Consider the following 22565-nt stretch of genomic DNA (forward strand, 5'->3'; position numbering starts at 1 on the left):
ACATAGCTGAGATTACTCTGACATTTTGTTTCTACAAACACATGCCCTTTCTGAACATTTGCCAAGACGTTATAAACGTAGTTGTCCTAATTTGTCTTAAAAGGCTGGGCAAGTCCATAGGAAGGCAAAACTTTTAATGTCAAAAGCCAACATTTTATTTTTTATTGAAAGTATCTTCTCTAAAATGTTAGCCTCCAGGGCAATCATAACATTGATAGAGAGACACAGAAACATTCTTCAGCATATAGAAATCTCAATATTAGAAAGCTAATACTACTATTAGCACTTTCAAGGAAGAGAAAAATAACTGCTACACTATCCTGGAATGTCATTCATAGCCAAGAAGGTACTGGCAGGATATCTTCTGGCTACTTTATTGAGTAATATAGTTAGCTATGTGTTCCTGGAATCACATTAAGATAGTTTTCCATTGCAAAACAGTGCTAGAAAGGAACTTTGCAGAGAATTAAAACCAGAAAAATTTTTTTCAGTAACTCTAATTACAATTTTGTGATTCTACCAAAACATCTGATATGTCAGTACCATGAGTAATTGGCCACAGCGTGCTTATCAACATTAAGGACTACTACTATGAGGGTAAGCAATGTAATTTTCTAGTGTATCAGAATTCAAAGTCCCATGTAACTCACTCCTCAAACATGAAAATATTGCAAAAAATCGGTGTTATCAAATAGCTACATTTAAAAAGAAAAAAAGAAAGAGGCAAAAAATACACACATACTCTTCCAACACAGCAGTTACCAAAAGTCCTAGAGAGTTGTCCAAAAATACAACACTAGAAACAAACTCATGACACCTCAGACAGTTTCCTTGACTTTCATTAAATGAAGCCAAAAAGATAATTAAAGTCATGAAATAAGGTAAAAAGATGATATACAGCTTAAGATTTTTGCCTACACTACAAAGCTATTACTCTCATATCTCCTAACACACTGCTAAGTGATGAGCTGTCAGGGAGGAAATGGTATCCCCATCTTATTTTAACAAATAAGTTATAAGAAACTGGGTCATTCTGTCCTGAAAAGACTTAGCCAGGTCAAGAGACAATATGGCAAAGTTTTTCCATGAACTATTTTCTAGGCTCGAAACAATTTTACACGAGGCTTCTTTATAAATTTCACAGATACAGGCTAAGAGCCACATCCCAATACTAAATCATCCACAAGTCCTTGAATGTAATCAAAATTAAAAGGACCATAAAAATTCACATTACACAGGATCTCACACAGACACAGAACAGGTAATAGCCCCTCCCTCTTCAGTGCTCCCATACACTTAGTCTATATCTCTATTTTATCATTTATAAAACCATTTAATAGGCAATCTCCCCATAAAGACTGTGAACTTAAGAACAAGAAATCTACTCTATTCATCTTTGTTACCCTCATTGACTAGAGATGAATGCCCTGGTCATAATAGTCATTCAATGAACACTGAGTGAACAAGAACGGAACACCTACATCACAAATGTATAGAAAGCTGAAGGAGATAAAAAGGGAATCAGGTAAACAGAGGATAAACATAAGACAACAAAAAAAACAGAATCTAATATAGAGGCATGAGATACAACAGGAAAAAAAAAACACAGGTCTGGAGGTGCTGGATGTCTTTTGGATTTTACATCAATTCTAATCCAGATTTTGGCAATAAAAAAATGCTATAACCTTGAGCAAATCACTTTCCTCCCTGGGTCTCGATATCTTCATTTGTAAAAATAAAAAGTAAGACTACATGAGTTCTATGTTGCCTTATGCACCATAAGGATGATTTTAAAGCAGCAGAAACACATATTCCTGAAAAACAGCACTAACAGATCAGATATAATACCCCATGTGAAATAGTGTAACTCTTAAGCAAAGGTTATCGTTCAGGTAGGATGTACAATTCCATAAATATTAGTAACAGGTCACATCAATAGCAGCCAGGGCCAATGAAAAATTATATACATACAAACCTAATGTGGAAATTACTGATACATTCACTCATTCAATAAATCTAAAAAAGAATAAAGTTTTGCCAAAGGCAGGGTTAAGAGATTTGAAGAAAAAGAGACAAAATGCAAAATTCTGTTATTCCCTAGAAATTATAACAACACAGATCATAGGTAGCATGCATGTGCACACACACACATACATACAAGAGCAAAACAAAAAGCATCTTTACATTTGTTATGTTTGAAAGACTCCTTAAAATGAATCACATAACTTAATTATTTGGACTAGAACAGTCCAACATTTCCCAGTATTTTAGCAAAAAGTAAGCTTCCAACTATATGTACATCTGGGGTACATTCTCTACCCCACAAGAGAAGTCTGGTTGGGACATTAAGAACCAAATATTCAAAGGATCAAAGACATTCTTAACCTTGAAAAACAAAACAGCTCACAGACCTTCCAACTACATTACCATATCAAAGCTTTACCTTAAAACAAATCAATCTTCTACCACAGATAAGTAACAGTAATCAATTTTCATCTTGATGACTACCAAACTCAATACAATAGTATCTATAATCAAGATTTTTATTATAAGCTCTGTTCTCAGTACTAGGCTAACTATCACAGAAGACAAAAGAGAACTAAAAGGTAAAGATGCTTTCCCCAAGAAAATCCCAACCTTGCTTGCAAGGTAGTTATAGATTACTGTAAGCACACAGTCCCCCTTCTCCAATATCCCTCCCAAAAACCTGGGAAGAAAGGTGAACAATTCCAATATCCATTTATATTTCAAAATATGTTTAAAAGTTAAAGAAATTCCTACAAGCCAAATATTACCAACAAAACAGATCCAGATATATGGGAACAAAATATATTGTACCCCAAAGGGAGTTTCTATAAAGGCAGTAAGACAAAGCACCCTGAATAATCTCACAAGTAGGAATACTTTACAACAAAAAATAGAATACTTTTTCAGTCATAATAACTACAAATCAGAATCATTAAGGATAGAAAAAAAATCAAAAAGACTTCATTTATATAAAAAAAGGTTAAAGTAATTAGTATGTGTTCTATTAATAATACTTTATCAATACCCCAATTTTCCTGTCAAATTTTTCAAAAAGGAAGGTAAAGTGGGAAAAATCAACTTCAAAATTTCAAATTTAAACTGAAGCAACATTTCTACTGCTTGTTCATATATATAATTAATATCTATCTGTTCCTAATAGCAGCAGGACATAACTGGCTATACATGCCAAGAAAGTCCAGAAATCCCTCAGGTTTAGCTATGTAGCATTCCAATGCTACTAATTACATATAGACTATAAATTAATTATGAATTTTAATCTGCCTAAATTTTTCAGTTCTATCTCCATGAACCAAACTCTAAATTCCCTTTAATAACAACTGATCAAATAAAAACAATTCTGGTTCTTTTCCAACAAATCAAGATCAGGTGATGACAACTCTACTGCTTCCACTGCTTCATGATAGAACAATACTATGCTCATTTCTTTACAGCCTAGCAAGCACTTTGACACACATTACTTCATTTCAGTCTTCCAACAACGCTATGAGGAAAGGCCAGAATTACCATTTTATCTCAAGGATAAGGAAAGAAATTTGGAGAAGTTAGGTAACTGGTACAAAGTTCACTGCTGGAAAGGAGGTGAACAAAGACCAGAACCCACATGTCCAAGTGACTTTCCACACCATACAAATGAAAGTCTTTCTAAAAATCACTGAACTTAGAAACTATACTTCTCCTACTTAATCAAACCCTTTGTAAATATAAGAATTAAGATTCTAAAGCAAATGCAAACAGTAAAAAGGGTAGTCTAAACCACCTCCTATTTATATAAACACATTTTGAAAAACAAATACAGTTGATCCTTCAACACCCTGAGTTTGAACTGCACAGGTCCACTTACATGAGAATTATTTTCAATAAATAGAATATAGTACTATAAACTGTTATTTTTCCTTTCCTTATGATTTTCCCAACAGCTTTTCTCTAGCTTACTTTATATAATGCATGTAACATACAAATATGTATTAATTGACTGTTTATGCTACTGGTAAAGCTTCCCATCAACAGCAGACTACTGAGTAGCTAAGTCTGGGGACAGTCAAAAGCTACACACAAAGTTTAAACTGCAACAGCACCCCTACCCCCCCAGAGTTCAAGGGTCAACTGTATGAGGCTCAAAAGCAGTTCAAATATTACAGTAAAAAGAGCATAAAGTTAAAATAAATCTACTATATTTACCCTATCACACCACATGCAACAAACTCTGCAACTGCATGCTAGCAAAGAATAGGTGAGGTTGGCTAGATATTATTTACTATAAAGACTTACATAAAAATGTCTAAAAACCTTCACTTTTCCTATTAACCTTCTCTTGGCTTTGCTCTAGTCTAGTCCAGTCGTCTCTACAGCAGACTGACAATCCACTGAAATATGGGAATTATTAAGAGCACTGTGCCCATTTTTTCAACCTGAAAATAAATTTCCTTTTCACTAAATAATGTACTATATGAACTGACACTATCACCCTCACATGAACTCAAAAATACACATACAACTGGAAACTGGAGGTAGGCTCAAAAGTTTTTCACAGAAGGGATTCCTATTCAAGAAAATCTGGCGACCAGTGCTACAAACAGAGAAGTCAGTAAGATAGGTGACTCTCAACTGCATCAAATAATCAAATCTACTGAAGGTGTTCAATATCCTACAATATACACAAATAACGAATTTTTCACCTGCTACTGCATAATCTATGCTAATAGGAATATAACTTACCTCATCCTGGACTCCACTCGTAGTAGTCAGCTTGCTCCCATCAGTAATTGTAATAATTATTGCTGGCTCCAAGAAAAAAGGGTTTCGTCCCTAAAGTCAAAAAACACATCAATCATATTAAGGTCTGGACATCAGCTCAATTTTTCTGAGTAAAAAACCAATTCTTAGAACACTGTATAAATTTATCTTTCTTGTCAAGTTTTATGTATAGTATATACTTTTGTACATTAAAAAAATATTCCAAGAGAAACATACACATAACAGAAGTTAAAGGAATAGGATTAGGTAGAGGAAAAGACAGTATTTTCACACTTTATACACTTTTGTATTGTTCTAATTTTTACAGTGAGCATTTACATTTATGTAACTAAAAGTACTTAATTTGTTAACAGGGACCTTACATTCAATTCTAATAATTTGACAAACTGAGATATTAAAAATTAAAATAGTATTTTTATGAGAAACTTTTTAGAAAGGCCAAAATAGTAGGTGAACATTACAAGGAAATATAATTTATGCTTGTAATCGAAGTGTCTAACCAAGTGACTGGATATATGGATGAAGAGCTCTAAAATCAGTTCCATGGGAACAGTATGGCTCTTCTAAGCTTAGGAAAAAGTAATGAGAGGCCAACTTGAAAAATTAAAAAGGATGGTTACTTAAACTGCTCAGCAAGAGAAGGTACAAAAACAAAAGCAGAGGCAATCGAAGACAGTAGCACAAAACTCTAACCGCTCTACACGCAGGGTGAAATAGCCTCAGTAACTCCCATTCAAATCTCTGGCCACATTACTCTCAGTACTATGGTCAATTCTAGGGGATGCATTTTGTGAAGGAACCAAATAAACATAAGCTTATCTCTTACATACAAATGGCTCTCATTTATGATATGAAGCATTAAGCAACGGCACCCCTACCCCCATGGAGTTCAAGGGTCAACTGTATAAACAAGCACATTTAAGACAAACAAGGAGCAAAACAATACCCCATTTAAGCACATTTAAGACAAAATTATGACCAGAGGAAAGAAGTTCAAGAGGGTCAACCTTGTGTTTGAAATCTAAGGTATCAAAAACTCTTTTCTACTAACTCTGTTCAAGAAAGGAAAAAATGAAGTTTTGCTGGATACAATGTAGAACAGCATATGACAAATTTTAATGTGCACACAGATCACTTGGAAATCTTGATAAAATAAAGGTTCTGATTCAGCAGATCTGGAATGAACACTAAGGTTCCATATTTCTAACACGATTGCAGCCTAGGAGATGCTAATATCCACAGACCATTTTTGGAATAGCAAGGATATGAAAGGGTTATATGCATGTAATACTCTATGGTTCAATAAACTTCCCTTACATTTATACAACTCTCAATCACTAGCTTATCACAGCACATACCTACTCATGGACCTAAAGATAGGCAATGTTCATTCTCACCTCTGAGCGTCGACTGGCTCCCTCAAAGAGAATGTCTTTCCTTTTCTCTGCCCACTACCCATCCAATTCCTAAGCACGGAAGGCCCAATTTAAGTCCCTTTCCATGAAGCCTTCCCTAGCCTGCCCTTAATTAGTTCTTCCTCATCAAATTCTAATAGTGACAATTTTCAGACTCAGTAAAAATACAGATACAATAGAATATTTCTTCAAATAAAGTTGGATTTGAAGTGGTTTCATGGAGTACATTTTTTTTTGGTAAAGATTTTCTTTGACAGAGAGAGATCATAAGTAGGCACAGAGGCAGGCAGAGAGAGAGAGGGGAAGCAGGCTCCCTAGCAAGCAGAGAGCCCAATGAGGGGCCCAATCCCAGGACCCTGAGACCATGACCCGAGCCAAAGGCAGAGGCTCAACCCACTGAGCCACACAGGTGTCCCACATGGAGTACATTTTGAATATTACTCCCTACAGCATTTATCTTCTCTCCTTCTCAAATTATTTTTAATATATAACACCTTGCACAACAATGTGAATACACTCAACACTACTGAATACTCTCAAAAGCGGTTAAGATGGTTGAGCTGCTATGTGTTTTTTACCACAAAAAAAAACTGCTATGCACTTTTTAAAAATACACTAACTTGTATTATTTGCTATGGTTTCATGTGTTTAAATCAACTGAAGGCAAGGATCATGTTATATTTCTTCCTCAGCACCGAGCATAAAATATTTGCACACTGAGCACTTAAATAATCACCGATTCACCAACCATAGTTTAATACAAACCTACTCAAGTTCGCAGAACCATTTAGAATTACTCAAACTACAACAAGCTTCGAAAAAATATATAGATATGTTACTTTACCTCAATATAAATACCTTCTCTAACTTATGAATTTGCTAGGATGCCTTCTCTATCTGTCTTGTCATCCACTGTCCATTTATTCATGTTGGTCATTCAAGTATTTACTGAATGGCAATCATGTATCAGGCATTGTGTTAGGTGTATGATACATAATCTCAAATCTCACAAATGATAAGTGTACATTTAACAAAAACTCTCTTCTGATCTCTACAAATATGACTTGATCAAAAATAGGCAAAGGGAGATAAAAAAGATCAAGACGTCCTCCTACCTTCAGTATTATTTTATCTTGCTTCCACCCTTAAGCTAAAACTAGTTTGTATGACTTGCTGCCTTTCAAAAACAAATCAGTAAAATCTCTTAAAGCCACCACAACATGGACCAAATACTTGCAACAGTGTTTCTGTATCACCTCTACATTTTAACCTAACTCAAAATTTTCTTCCATATTTTCTGAATAAAAGTATAACATCCATCAATTCTTATTCCTATGTAAGTACATTGAGAATTATTCTCCAGAGGCCAGAAAGTTAGTTATATCTATAAGTAAAGAACAATGATCTACGACATATTAAGAACTTTATGGATGCGGGCGCCTGGCTGGCTTAGTAGGTTAAGCATCTGCCTTCGGCTCTGGTCATGATCCCAGGGCCCCAGGATGGAGCCCAACTTTGGGCTCCCTGCTCAGCCGGGAATCTACTTCTCCCTCTCTCTTCCTGCCACTTCCCCTGCCTGTGTGCAGATGCACTCTCATCTCTCTGTGATAAATAAATTAAATTAAATTAGGAGGAAAAAAAAAAAGAACTTTATGGATGATGATGTCCATCCAAAAACTAATACACACTTTCTTAAGGACTGTAATATCTAAAAATCAAGTTAAAATGAATTAAAATTTAGTCAAGTCTTTAAGGTATTAAAATTTAAGCTAAATTCAAACATCAAAATAAAAGTTATTTTCTTGATAGTAAGCTTTTAGCTGAAACTCTACTAGAGTCATCCACATAATACTTTCCACAGAGGCCAGGCCTGAAATTACTAGAATAATCAGGTACTTGATAACAATAATAAAACAAATGTATCATCTCATTTAACCCTAAAAACTTGGTGAGGTAAAATATTCACTGAGATTAAATAACATAATCCAAAGTCACCCAACCGGTAATTGGCACAGCCAAAATCTTAATCCAACTCTAAATACGATCATCTAAAAGTCCTGTTGGTGACCAATAAATTCCCTTGAATACAATTCTATACCAACCTGGATTGTGGCCTATTTACCCAGCAGTGAATGGTGTTACAATTAGTTTGCTTTTATTTAATATATTCTATCTGCAGCAAAATTAACTACAGAAGAATTATTCCTTTCCTTAGTGTCCTGTTGTTCTGTGATTTGTTACCCAATTTTTCTATATATAAATCAATACACCTCCACTCCAAAAAAACACACTGAAACAGAATACAATATATATAATAAACATCTACTTTTGAAAACTTAATAATTTCAGCCTATTTTTAAAAAGCATATACAAAAGCAAGATAAAACAACATTCAGTTCTTTAAGGCTTTAAATTTTGAAAAATTCAGATAGAGATCAAAAGTAGAGAAAAGTAAAGAAAAAAATGACCACCCTTATTTCACCTGTTATTTAACCCTACCATGCTTAAGGTCTCTTCCTCTCTGAAATGAGTTTAGTCAAGAACCACACAAAGAAAAGCAACAGGATTAGTCCCATAAAAATTAGAATAATGACTTAATGAATATATATACAAAAGGACTTTTTTTATTTCTTCAGGAATAAATTATCCCTACCTTTGAGTGTTAGAATTAATCAATTTAAGCCTAAGTTTCTGAATCAACTGCAGAAAAAGATCAGATGATGTTGCTGCAGCAAAGTCTTTTTAGATTCAGTTTTATGCTAGTCCTCCCCTGCCTTTGGTAGTGCACTTACTCTCGGCAGAAGCACAAAAAATAATTGGCATCTTTCTCTCACAACAGTTTTACCCAGCAAGTTAAAACACATTTCTGGTTGACTACCAGTATCACAAGATTGGGGTTTTTTTCATGTTTTATAAGAAATTATTTAACATTTCAAAGGTCTGAAAGTTGTGATTTAATCATTGCAATATAATGTCATTAGCCATTTGGTGCCAAATCAACACAGTTTAATGATTCCCAAATCTTTATATTTAAGAATAACTACTTTACATTTTTATTCCCGGCAAGTATGTTTATGAAGTCACTCAATTTGGGGATGACTGTCCATATTAGAATATCCGCAAAATTCACTTTGATCATAAAGTTATAAACAGCCTCTTAGTTATAAAATCTCCCCCAAAAAATAATATTAAGCTCTGCTACGACAAAGGCAACCAGTAGAGGGACTAAAAGTTTACTTTTGCCATTAGCAGAATTAAAATTAAGATAGTTCTCTCAGAGCTGTGGCTCTTCGGCATAAAGAAATCTAAACATGTCCCTTGAGAATATAGTGCAGGGTATAATATTCTACCTCTAGAGCTATTTACTAATGGAAATCTTTTCATTTAGAAAACTGATTTTAAAAAAAGAAAATTGATGTTAATATTGGCCAAAAACCTCACGTAAAATTTTTTCTAAAGATAACATAAAGCAAAATACGTTCAATAATACTCAATACTCAATAATTTAGTATTATCATGGTGTTGGAACAATTAAGGTATAAAATATCAATAAGAAAATTTAATGAATTAAAGTAGATCTTATCTACTGCAATCTATTATTGCATTCTTGCAAAAAAGAATACTTTTTGAAAATTTTTAAATTTTCCAAAGTTTTGAAAATATAAAAATAATGTTAATTTTCCCCTAAATACAAACTAACCTGGTTTTCAGAATCAGCATTTTTACTTTTGCCCAATTAATCTAAAATGTAGTAGGGAATGGGGTATAGGAATTTTACTGTACCCTTAAACAGGTCTTAACTATTATCTTCTGAAGCAAAAGCAAGGCATCCCTGAGCATTCAGTAAAACCTTCCGTGTCTACCTCTGCTGTAGTACAAATGGGCTCGTCTTCCTTTGGTGCCACCATGTTACCAGTCCTTTGAACAACCTCATAAAGATAGCCAAGTGCCAGTCAAAGCTACTTTTCCAATGAGCTAAAGGGTCTACTGAAGGGAACATGTGTACCCACGATCAGCCCTCCAGCTCTCCTCCTGTCTAGTTACTCTGCCATATTCCAGGAAAGGTACAGGCAAAGAAGTCAACAAAAATGTTAAGATGTATAACATCTTATGCAACTAGGCTAAAAGCTATAACCTAGCAAGAAAATAAAAAACTTCCAGAAATAGCCTGTGCTTTTTTTTACAACCTAAAACTTCCTTTCAAGTTAAATAACAGCAACAACAAGCAAATACGTTAAAAGGAAAGAGTTCCCCTGAGAAATAATTACTACATTAGTAAAAGTTCTCATGCATACACTGGACAAATACTAACTAGGACTTTCGTTAAAAATTTTGTAATGATACTTAAAAGTTGCTAAACTAGACCTTTAGGTCTCCTATTTACATCTTTGTAAAATCTACATAAATAAAAACAAGAAGCTGACATCATCTATCCTATTTTCCTCTATTAACATATCTAATAAACAGTAACAATGCATGTACCTCTGAAATATAACAAACCACTTTCATTTAGAAATTTTGAAACTCCCTATATAATGACAGAATTCAGATTCTACAGAGAAAATACAAAATACAGAAACAACATTAAGGATAATATTCACCTACTTTAAGCTTCTTTCTAAAAGAAAAATAGCTTAGGATGCAATTCACATCCAAAGACTTCTTAGTCATAAGACTGATAAACTGATAATAAACACAATTACAACTATATACAACTGAGAAAAGCTTTTAATACATACTTCATAACACAAGCCAACTACTATAAATTACATTCTTTAGTTCAACTTCAGGCAACTGCATAACACAATCAGAATTTTTTCAGTATCTGCTTATTACCTGTACTAATATTTATATACTTAATATTTTTCCTTAAGTCAATTCCATTTTTTTTTTACTTTTGCCTCGAACTATAGCAATAAGATCTATGAAATCAGTTTTGATATCCTAAAGCTATCTTCTATTTAATAATTTATTGTCATTAATATGATTTAGCTTTTTTAAAGGGTGGGGAGGTTCATTATAGGGATGAATACTCAACTGGTTATTTAAACATTCCAAACAAAATATAATAATTATTTAAGTCAATAAAGGCCTAACAGGCTTACATTTAAATCAATATTCCAAGGACAGAATTATAAGTTTTATGTTTGTTTTAGAATTCATTAAGATTATTACTTTTATAGTTACTATCTCAAGTGGAATGGCATAAATGAATCTTTGATGAAAAAAGTCTAAAATATTCATCTTAGGAAATTAGTGCTTATAAAATAGTACCTTCGAATATACAGGAAAGATCTCTCAAAGATTCAAAATAAACTGATTAACCATGGTTGCCTCTGAAGAATGGAAGTGAGCAACTGTATAACATCTAATACTTGAACTTTTTAACCATGTGCATTTATTACATATTTAAAACAAGTACTCTTCAAAATTAAAATGTGTATATCCAAAAATAAAACTTTAAAAATATGTGAGTATATAAAAACCTAGCATTTGAGAATACATTAAGGTCTAGAACTACAGAAAAACATGTTAAAATTCCACATTAAAAGATATATATATTTTTAGTTTCAAGTAATTCTATTATACAATTGTGTACAGATATAGTTCTTTAATCTAACCATATAATTCCTTCTGTTAAAAATATTAACAGCATTAAAAACAGATGGAATAAGACTTAAGCAAAAGTAGATAATTTGTTTTAATAAAACGACTAAGGAGCAATATCCTGTTATTTGATTTAAATAATAAGCCAAACAGTAATCATGTAAGAAATACTGTAAGAACTGAAGAATAACATGACTTAATGAAAAAAATTAATGTTAAGGAAACTCAGTAACATATAGGGCTAAGAATTACTGCATCAAAAGTAACAAATTCAATATATTCAAATAGTAAATATTTAGTAATTTCACAGATTTTGAGTTTTACATTTGAACGGGAGCCTAAGTTTGAATAGAGTATCCTAACAAATAAATAGTTTTGGCAATATTTAAAAAGTAATAGCAGTAGTGTTTATACTGGCATAAACAGAGTAATGACAGTATATCAGAAATATCATCTTACTTAAGAAATACTAACATTCAGGATAACGAACCTAACATACCCATTATGTTGAAATGGACTGGATAATAATAATTTGGGAAAAATTATTCCAGCAAATTATGTAATAGTAAACATGTTGCAAACATGGCAGTAAAAGTAAAAAATAAAGGCCAAGATGAAAACATATTTTCAAAGACAGATTAAGTTTTGACCTCATTAAATCACACAAATCTACCTACCTATACCTATACCATTTAAACTAATCATCTTCTTAGGGTATTGATTACCACCAAATCTATAGATATTACCTTTGCAAAGTCTAGTTAAATCATATCTTTGACCATTAGGGCTAATTCCTTCTAAACAGCTACATATATGGTCTAAAAAGAATCATTCACACATACAACAGCCCTCCTACAAACCAGATGTACTTCAACCATAGTGTGGCACGTATCTTCACAACTACAACTGAAAATGAAGAGGAACAGCCTAATAAATGTTTCATGTCAGTAAAGTTAGCAATAGAGCATTAAAGTTAATAAAGGAAAAAAATATTGTGATAAGCGCTAAGAAAAACTGACTATTTTTTCCCATGTGCTATAGCTGAAGGGCAACTTGAAAATAATTGGATAAATCGTAATTCAAGACTAGTTTTAAGGGGTCCTGCTTTGTAAAAAATATGATTTTTCATTTTCTATGAAAGAACTGATGGTACCCCAATTTCAGGTTTTTTAGAAGGAAACATTAAAATTTCTCAAAACCCATTACATAGGTATTTGTACTTGAGTAAAAACAGCTTCTAAAAATCTATTCTTCCTAGATTGTGACTCACTTATTGATGCTTGTGCTAAGTCCCTTCCCAAATGTTTACAAGTTTTAAATTATCAAAATAAATGACATTTTTAGGAAACAAAAAACTAACCCCATAATATTTGGGCCTCCTGCCAAAAAGTTTTTTATCAGCCCCTCTAACTATACATACAAACCCACCAAGCTTTTCTTAGCAATGAACCTCATAAAAAAGCAGATGTCATGTATGGATGACTGACAGTTGTTACATATTTTTGATAGTTGCTATAAGCTCACTAAAATGGAAGCTCTATGAATAACTCTTCCTTTATTATATTAAAGATTTACATTCAGGGCGCCTGGGTGGCTCAGCTATTAAGCGTCTGCTTAGGTCATGACCCAAGGGTCCTAGGATAGAGCCCCACATCAGGCTCCCTGCTCATCGGGAAGCGTACTTCTCCCACTCCCTCTGCTTGTGTTTCCTCTCTCTGTGTGTCAAATAAATAAATAAAATCTTAAAAAAAAAAAAAAAGATTTACATTCAGTATAATGTTGTGTGGGGATTAGACACTGTCTGTTCTGGGTTAACAATAAAGTTTACATATAAAGACCTTTTACTCATTCTATTACCTGATTTAGGCCCTGTTTTCTGGAGACAATGTTGGTTGTTCTTTCTAACTTACTGCTTAGAGAAACAGACTGACAAAACTGTGCAACAAAAATTCAAAATTTTACATTAGTTGTTACCTGATGAAGTACATAAATGACCAGGAACTATTACAATTCGGACACTATCAGAGGCCACAAAGACATTGTTTTGTTTATTCCTGATAATCCAAAAGTACTGTATAGCCTATCATCGTCTTGTAGATGGAGCCTTTGTAACATCACTTACTAGGATCTGCAGCCTAACCTTTCACAGAACACTACATACTCAATCATCTTCAATTCCTATGACTAAAAATAATCTGTTCTTTATAATAATATAATAATCTATTTCAGAATTGTTGGGATACTCCTAGTGTTCAAACTCCAAAATAATTGGAAGACTTTGTTGATCTTTCCTAATACCTAACTAGGTTCACTAGTTTTAAGGCAAAGGAAAGGTTTTCCTTTAACATGACAGCATCAACACTGCCATTTACTAGTTAAAAAGTACATTACTAATAGCTAATGCTACAATTTCTTTTTCTCACATACTCAGAACTGTTTTCATTTCTGTAACGGGTTTTAGATGACATAAACCTTCCAAGGACCTTTGCCATGAGCCCTCAGCTTATCTAGGCAAAACTAAGGATAGGAAAATGTTTAAATGCCATACCCGGTTTTTGTTTTTTTTTCAAGATTTTATTTATTTTGTTTGTTTATTTGAGAGAGAAAGAGAATGAGAGCAAGTGAGCAAGACAGGGGGAAGGTCTGAGGGAGAAGCAGATCTCCTGCTATGCAGGGACTCCAGGATCATGACCTGAGCCGAAGGCAGTCACTTCAACAACTGAGCCACCCAGACGCCCATGCCATACCCTTTTAAGGCACAGATTAAAAAAGCAAGAGTGTGTAGGGACTAAAATAAATCTTGATAAGAAATTATAAGGCTGATGTAAATTTGTCCTTTGGTTATAACTAATCCTCTTTATTATAAGATTCTTAAGTTATTTTTTTATGTGCAACTACCTCTCACTATACCAATAACTGAATTTCAAATTGCACATGCTCTAAAAAAGAACTATTATCACATTAAAAAAACCCTTCCTAAGCTTTTCCTGCTTTTCCCCACATAAATCTACATTACAAATAGTAAAAGGGATCATACATTTCACATTTGACCTTTCTTCTCCACAAGAACATCCTCCAACCTCTATCCCAAACATCACCAACTTGAACACTAAAATATACAAAGCCCTAGAAATGGACTCAGATCTGTATGTCCTCAAAGATTAAAAACTTGCTTTGAAAATCAAAACATGTCTGGTTTATTAAACTACTCATGTTACCATACTACTTTTGAATAATAGACAGATTTTGGGGGGCCCCTGTGTGGCACAGTTGGTAAAGCGTCCAACTCTTGGTTTCAGCTCAGGTCCTATCTCAGGGTCATGAGATCGAGCCCCACATCAGCTTGAAGTCTGCTGGAGAGTCTCTCCATCTCCCTCTGGCCTTCCCCCTCACGCTCTCCCTCTAAATAAACAAATGTTAAGAAAGAAAGAAAGATAGACAGATAGACACATAGATTTTGGAGAAAAGACTTTTTAACACCAGGGGGAAATATTTCTGGAGCCATCTATAGAGCTTCAATTCAAAGTCAAAAAACCATTACGTTCCTTGTGGCACAAAATTTTACTTTCACTAGAATGACTAGATAGCTAATTCTAGCTTCTTATATTGGATGTATGTTGGCTTACAGAACTTTTCTCAAAGGTTTCAGATTAGAAAGCTTTTATCCTGTTATGTGTTTAACATAACATTGGGGATGACAATCATCATCATCTGAGTTTTTACCATGAGCCAAACAGGCATTTTGCTAGCTGATTAACAAATATTTCTAGTTCTTTTTTTTTTTTGTTTTTAAAGATTTTATTTATTTATTTGACAGAGATAAGTAGGCAGAGAGGCAGGCAGAGAGAGGGGGAAGCAGGCTCCCTGCCAAGCAGAGAGCCCGATGCGGGGTTCGATCCCAGGACTCTGGGATCATGACCTGAGCCAAAGGCAGAGGCTTTAACCCACTGAGCCACCCATGTGCCCCCACAAATATTTCTAGTTCTTATAAAAATTCTTTAGATTGCTACTATCATCATTTTGAGGATAAGAAATCTGAAGCTCAGTGAGATTAAGGGGACTTGTCAATACAACCTAAGCTAGTAAGCAGCAGAGCCAGGCACAGCCAGTTCTAATAAAGCAGTTCTTTCCATATCATGACACTGCTTGTTCTGAAAAACGCTAGATAAAATACTCTTACAGGCGGGGCGCCTGAGTGGCTCAGTGGGTTAAAGCCTCTGCTTTCGGCTCAGGTCATGATCCCAGAGTCCTGGGATCGAACCCCACATTGGGCTCTCTGCTCAGCAGGGAGCCTGCTTCCTCCTCTCTCTGCCTGCCTCTCTGCCTACTTGTGATCTCTGTCAAATAAATAAAATCTTAAAAAAAAAAATACTCTTATGGGCCCACAATACCCATTTTTAAAATTCAAAACAAGGAAATTCACAAAAATGGTAATAGGTGTTATAGTAAATTACGCTGTGTGTCACTTAATCTTCACCATAATCCTGCAGCACAGATCCTTTCATCTCATTTTCTTAATGGGGAAACTGACGCAGAAGTATTCCATGGAACTCATAGGTAGAGTGGGAACCAACAGAACCAAAGAGTTTTCTGAATCTTGAAACACAAAGCTTAGAGGTTTTCAAAATTATCTTACATCAAAGGAAACATGATGGTTAACTTATTACAAACCTTATAAACCAGATAAAAAATTATAATTGTAACACACATACTGGCTGGCATACTACACTGGAAAAGCCAACTAATCAACTGACTAGGTTTTAACTCTATATGAACAAACTGTATCAGAAACTTAATAAACTAGGAAATACAAAATCAAGAAGTACCATTAAGTATATACATCTATTAGTATCTAGGCCTTAAAATAATAGTGGTGTAAAATCCTGTCAACTAATCCCCCACATTCATATTCTTATTTTTTTCCAAACAGGTGAGTAGGAAGAAAATCCAACTGCATGTAACAGTATTTCCATACAGTGTGACAAGAAAGGCTAAACATAACACACTGACAAAATGAAATACCTGGTTTTCACAGAGAATTGAAAGAAACTATATTCCATTAAAGAACTACAGACATACCCCCAAAAGGGATTCAGATATACTGGTTATATTTTTAAATAAAACTGATTCTTAAATAACATACAAGTTACTAATAAAATATGCATAATTGTTCCACAACCAATTTCAATCTTTTAAAATACTTTGTAAGTGTGAAGAAATTAAACATTTTAAACCTTTCTGGCCTTTATGTATAAAATGAGGAAGATGGAGTAAACTTCTAACATGACTTTCAATTCTAAAGTCCCATAAAATAAGTCACAGTAAAAGATATATAAATAAAGGCTCAATGAAAACTTCTGTCAGCAGATGCAAAAGTTCAATTTTATTCTCAAGAGTGTATATAAAGGGACGCCTGGGTGGCTCAGTGGGTTAAGGCCTCTGCTTTCGGGAACCAAAGAGTGGGAACCAACAGAACCAACTGTTGCAACCAACTATCAGGTCATGATCCCAGGGTCCTGGGATCGAGCCCCACATCGGGCTCTCTGCTCAGCAGGGAGCCTGCTTCCTCCTCTCTCTCTGTCTGCCTTTCTGCCTACTTGTGATCTCTGTCAAATAAATAAATAAATCTTTAAAAAAAAAAAGAAGTGTATATAAAACTTCACTAAGCTTTGCATTTAGAATTTATGCATGTAAGTTATACCTCAATAAAAAGGCTGGAGGACAAAGAACCAGGGAATAAAGACAAATTTAAAAAGAAACAAACAAACAAACAAACAAAAAAAAAACTTTAGGGATGCCTGGGTGGCTCAGTGGGTAAAGCCTCTGCCTTGGCTCAGGTCTTGATCCCAGGATCCTGGGATCGAGGGTAAACCCTCTGCCTTGGCTCAGGTCTTGATTCCAGGGTCCTGGAATCGAGCCCCGCATCCGGCTCTCTTCTCAGCGGGGAACCTGCTTCCTCCTCTCTCTCTGACTCTCTGCCTACTTGTGATCTCTGTCAAATAAATAAATAAAATCTTTAAAAAAAAAAAAAGGTATTTCATTTATGGTCTGGGACCATGCTTAAATTAAGAAAATTAATAATATGGCTAAACAAAAATTAATTTATATAAGAACAATACTTTTTTAATTTTTTTTTTAAAGATTTTATTTATTTATTTGACAGAGAGAGATCACAAGTAGGCAGAGAGGCAGGCAGAGAGAGAGAAAGAGGAGGAAAAAGGCTCCCTGCTGAGCAGAGAGCCTGATGCGGAACTCGATCCCAGGACCCTGAGATCATGACCTGAGCCGAAGGCAGTGGCTTAACCCACTGAGCCACCCAGGCGCCCAAGAACAATACTTTTTTTAAATGAAAGAAAACAGGATTGGTATATATAGGCACTGATCAACCAAACAAACAATGAAAGCCCACCAATATGATTTTATATAGATTAAAAACTTAAGCGAAAGGTTAATATTGGCTAAAAATAATTTTTAAATATCTAAGAAAATTTCAAGTTATAAAATATTGTACAATGTCTCCATAGAAATCCATGAAATGATTATGGCTAAACAACCCTTTCACCAATTTAACCACAAACGACCTTAAACCAACTAAAAATACTTGAATAAGTGAATTTCTTTCATTCAAATATTACATTTGTTCCTGGCCTTTTAATTTTCAGTTGTACATAATTAATATATACCATTCTCTTGCATGAAGGCAAAATAAAATTCTCTTTGAAGAAGTAAAACCTTTTATTTTTTGCCTTTTATGCTTATGACTTCTTTTCAATAATTTGTAATTAAGAATGCAATAATGTCCTTTGGATATTCTTTTTCATTTTCTTTTGAAAAATCATGGCAGAGTAGTTTTTTGATCCTTTAGAAAACAGAGACTTAGAGTATAAAACTATGAAGAAAAAATGACAGCAAGTGTTTTCAAAGAAAGTAAAATGTGGGTCTTCAAATTTTTCATTTACACTCCCAACTTTAAAACTAATGCTCAATAGGAAATGAATCATACCCATCTTTATCTACTTTGAGCTCAGTCAAATCTTATTAAAACATCCCTTGATATACCCAACAGATGCACTCCTCAAAGGTCCCTTGCAAACAAACTTGTGTAAATCTCATCTTAAACACACTAGGGGGAGCTCCCCATTTAAAAGAATCCTAAAACATGTGCTTTTTGTCCTCTGTGAAGGTTCCTTCTCTAACTTGTACTCCTGCAAAAAAAATGACTTTCTGACTTATCTGAAACTTACATCTAGTTTTCATTTAATGCAGTTTTAAAAAACACCATCCCTATACTTTGTCATATTTACCGACTGCCATTAAGACAACTCTGGCCAAGTTATAGTATTTACTTTTCACACTGCATCCTCAGGAAGCAATACAAAGCCCAAGGGAAAAAAATATATACGGAATATGCTGTAAGATTTCAAAGCCTATGATAAAAATCTGCTTTAAGGATCTCTAAATTCTTATAACTTCACATTTAAAGCTGAAAAATAATAACTAGAGATAAATAAAAACTAATCTACTGAGGGGGAAAAGTATGCTTTGTGTCTCCTGGGTACGTCACAATTTTGAAAGTAATTTTAATATATCATCCCATTTAAACCTCCAATCAATTCTATAATAAGAGTACAATGTCTTCATTATTAGCAATCCAGAATATGAAGAAGCAGAGGTACAGGATGGTCAAGTGACTACACTACATTACATAGTAATTTAATATCAAAGTTAGGACTGGGATTCCAATTTTCACATTTCTGGCTATTGCACTGCTTTTACACAGTTAAAGATGGGAAAAAAAAACTCTTCATCAAGTTTGACTATAGAGTCTTCTATCTACCAATAAGAATTATTGGCCAATAAAAATTATGGAAGATAATTTTAACAGGTTTTTAAGTTCAAGGACTGGCCAAGGCCTTGCAATGGGGAAAGGACATTCTTTTCAACAAAAGGTGTTATAAATACTAGACATTCACAGGCAAAAGAATGAAGGTGGACCCTTACTATACACCACATACAAAAATTAATTCAAAATGGATTAAAGACTTAAATGCAAGACTAAACTAAAACTCTTTTAAAAAATGTATAGGGGGAAGGCTTCAGAGACAATGGGTATGGCAATCTCTTGCATATGACACCAAAAGCACAGGCAATAAAAGAAAAAAATAAAACTGGACTACATCAGTAATTAAAACTTCTGTCATCAAAGGACATTAAGAGGGGCGCCTGGGTGGCTCAGTGGGTTAAAGCCTCTGCTTTCGGCTCAGGTCATGATCCTAGGGTCCTGGGATCGAGCCCCGCATCGGGCTCTCTGCTCGGTGGGGAGCCTGCTTCCTCCTCTCTCTCTGCCTGCCTCTCTGCCTACTTGTGATCTCTCTCTGTCGAATAAATAAAATCTTTAAAAAAAAAAAAAATTTAAAAAAAAAAAAAAGGACATTAAGAGTGAAAAGGCAACCCACAAACTGGGAGAAAATTTGCAAATCATGTATCTGGTAAGGGGTTAATATCCAAAATACTTAAACCAAATAACTCAATTTAAAAATGAGCAAAGGACTTAAACAGACATTTTGCCAAAGCCAATATATAAAAGGGCAACCAGCATATAAAAGATGCTCAATATAAGTAACTAGGCAAATGTAAATAAACCAGTGAGGTATCACCTCACACCTATTATGATGGCGAAAAAAAGAAAATAGCACTGACAAGGACGTAGAGAAATTGGAATTCTTGTTCACTGTTAGTGGGAATATAAAACAGTCCAACTACTATGGAAAATAGGAATTTTTCAAAAATTTAAAAATAAAATTACATGATCCAGCAATCCCACTATATACCCTTAGGGTATATAGTCAAAAGAAATGACAGCAGGATCTCAAAGAGACATTGCACACCATGTACATAGCAGCGTTATTCATTCACAACAGCCAAGAGGTAGAGGCAACCCAAGTGACCATCATGGATGAATGGATATGCAAAATGTGGTATATACACAGAAGGGAATATTATTCAGTCTTAAAAAGGAATGAAATCCTGGCATAAATTAACATAGGAATGAAAGGTGAGGACATTTATGTTACATGAAATAAGCCAGTCACAAAAAGACAAACACTGTAGGATTTCATTTATGTGTGGCTATCTCTAGAACATTCAAATTCATAGAGATAAAAAATACAGTAGTGGTTGTCAAGGGCTAGGGAAAGGAAAAATGAGTTATGTTTAACAGGTTAAAGTTGCAGATATGAAAAAGTTCTGGTGATTGGTTGCAAAAAAAATGTGAATATACTGAATACTATCAAATCATACACTTAAAAATGGCTAAAATGGAGGTCACGTGACTGGCTCAGTCAGAAGACCATGCAACTCTTGATCACTCTGGGTTGTGAGTTCAAGCCCCACGCTCGTTGTAGAGATTACTTAAATAATTTTTTTTAAAAAAAGGATTAGGTGGTAAATTTGGTATTATGTATTCTTTAGCACAATCTAAAAATCCGGAAAAAAAAGTTCAGGGACTTAAAATTTACAAAATACCGTTCACCACTGTTTCCAGTTAATACTCTGCACAATAGTATGTTCAAGTATAATAAGCTACTTTCTTCTGAAAAGATGTGTGTAGGTCAATAAATATAAAACTATTGTTAATACATTTGTTGACAGCCTAAGGGATACAAAAAACCCAAACAGGAGTCAAGTTTTCATTACTTCACCTACCAACATTAAAAGAAAGCCTATATTCTGTACTACTTGAGTATTAAATAGATACTGCTTGGGTAATAGGAACAAACTAGCTCTATTAAAACTCTACCTGAGTTTGCTAAATTCACAAATACTTCTTTATACTGAAGAATAAAGTTGGTTAAAATTATTCTCCCTAAGATTCATTCAACTTGATCCTGTCTTAAAAGCCACTATTTTTTTTTTTTTAAAGATTTTATTTATTTATTTGACAGAGAGAGATCACAAGTAGGCATAGAGGCAGGCAGAAAGAGAGAGAGAGGAGGAAGCAGGCTCCCTGCTGAGCAGAGAGCCCGATGCGGGACTCGATCCCAGGACCCTGAGATATTGACCTGAGCCGAAGGCAGTGGCTTAACCCACTGAGCCACCCAGACGCCCCAAAAGCCACTATTTTTTAATGAAGTAAAATTTGGCACTGAAAATCCTTAAAAAATTAAGCACATAATGTATGTCCTTTTAGGTACTACTCAAGGATTATCTTCATCAAGGGCTCAGGGTAGTAGGCTAGTTACAGTTCTAAGTCCTATACAATTTAATCAGTCGTATATTGGGTAGGAGGAATACAGAAATCAGCCAGTGACAAAAAACAAAAAACAAAAAACAAAGAATTGTAGGCTGGAGTAATACTTAGCAGCTACATCTAACCAGAACCTAACTTAAAAAGAAAAAAAAAAAAAAAAAAAGATGTTGAAAACATCCACAGAAAATAAAACAATTTGGAAAAATAAGAAAAAAATAAATCTAACTAAATATATGACTTTAATCAGACCTCCAAAACCTTATACATGTCCTAATTTTAGATATTAAGGCTGGTTCAGATTTTCAGTGGTTCTCAAAAGATCAGCATTACTTGAAACCCTGTTGAACACATGTGAAAAACACATGTGTCACATTTTGATGCAATGATATGCAATTTAATGAGGTATTGCTATAATTTCTAAGGAAATAATTAACTAGAAGCTTATGTTATTCCATGATTGTAGAAATACCAGCAAACGGTACTGATTATCA

The 22565-nt window shown here is 34.1% G+C and overlaps 1 protein-coding gene across 5 annotated transcripts in view; it reads right to left on the reverse strand.

Annotated features, from left to right (window-relative positions):
* Window positions 1-22565, reverse strand: part of INTS6 (integrator complex subunit 6) — a 109258-nt gene that overhangs the window by 82034 nt on the left and 4659 nt on the right. For all 5 annotated transcript variants that reach the window (XR_009346835.1, XR_009346837.1, XR_009346836.1 and 2 more), the window contains exon 4: window positions 4765-4854. Coding sequence is in view for 2 of the 5 variants with exons in the window: in XM_059143767.1 (XP_058999750.1) it covers window positions 4765-4854 (90 nt within the window). In the remaining 3 variants the exon portion in view is untranslated. The remainder of the gene's footprint in view (window positions 1-4764; window positions 4855-22565) is intronic.

This window comes from Mustela lutreola, chromosome 13, assembly GCF_030435805.1.
Source record: "Mustela lutreola isolate mMusLut2 chromosome 13, mMusLut2.pri, whole genome shotgun sequence".
NCBI classification, from domain to species: Eukaryota; Metazoa; Chordata; class Mammalia; order Carnivora; family Mustelidae; genus Mustela; species Mustela lutreola.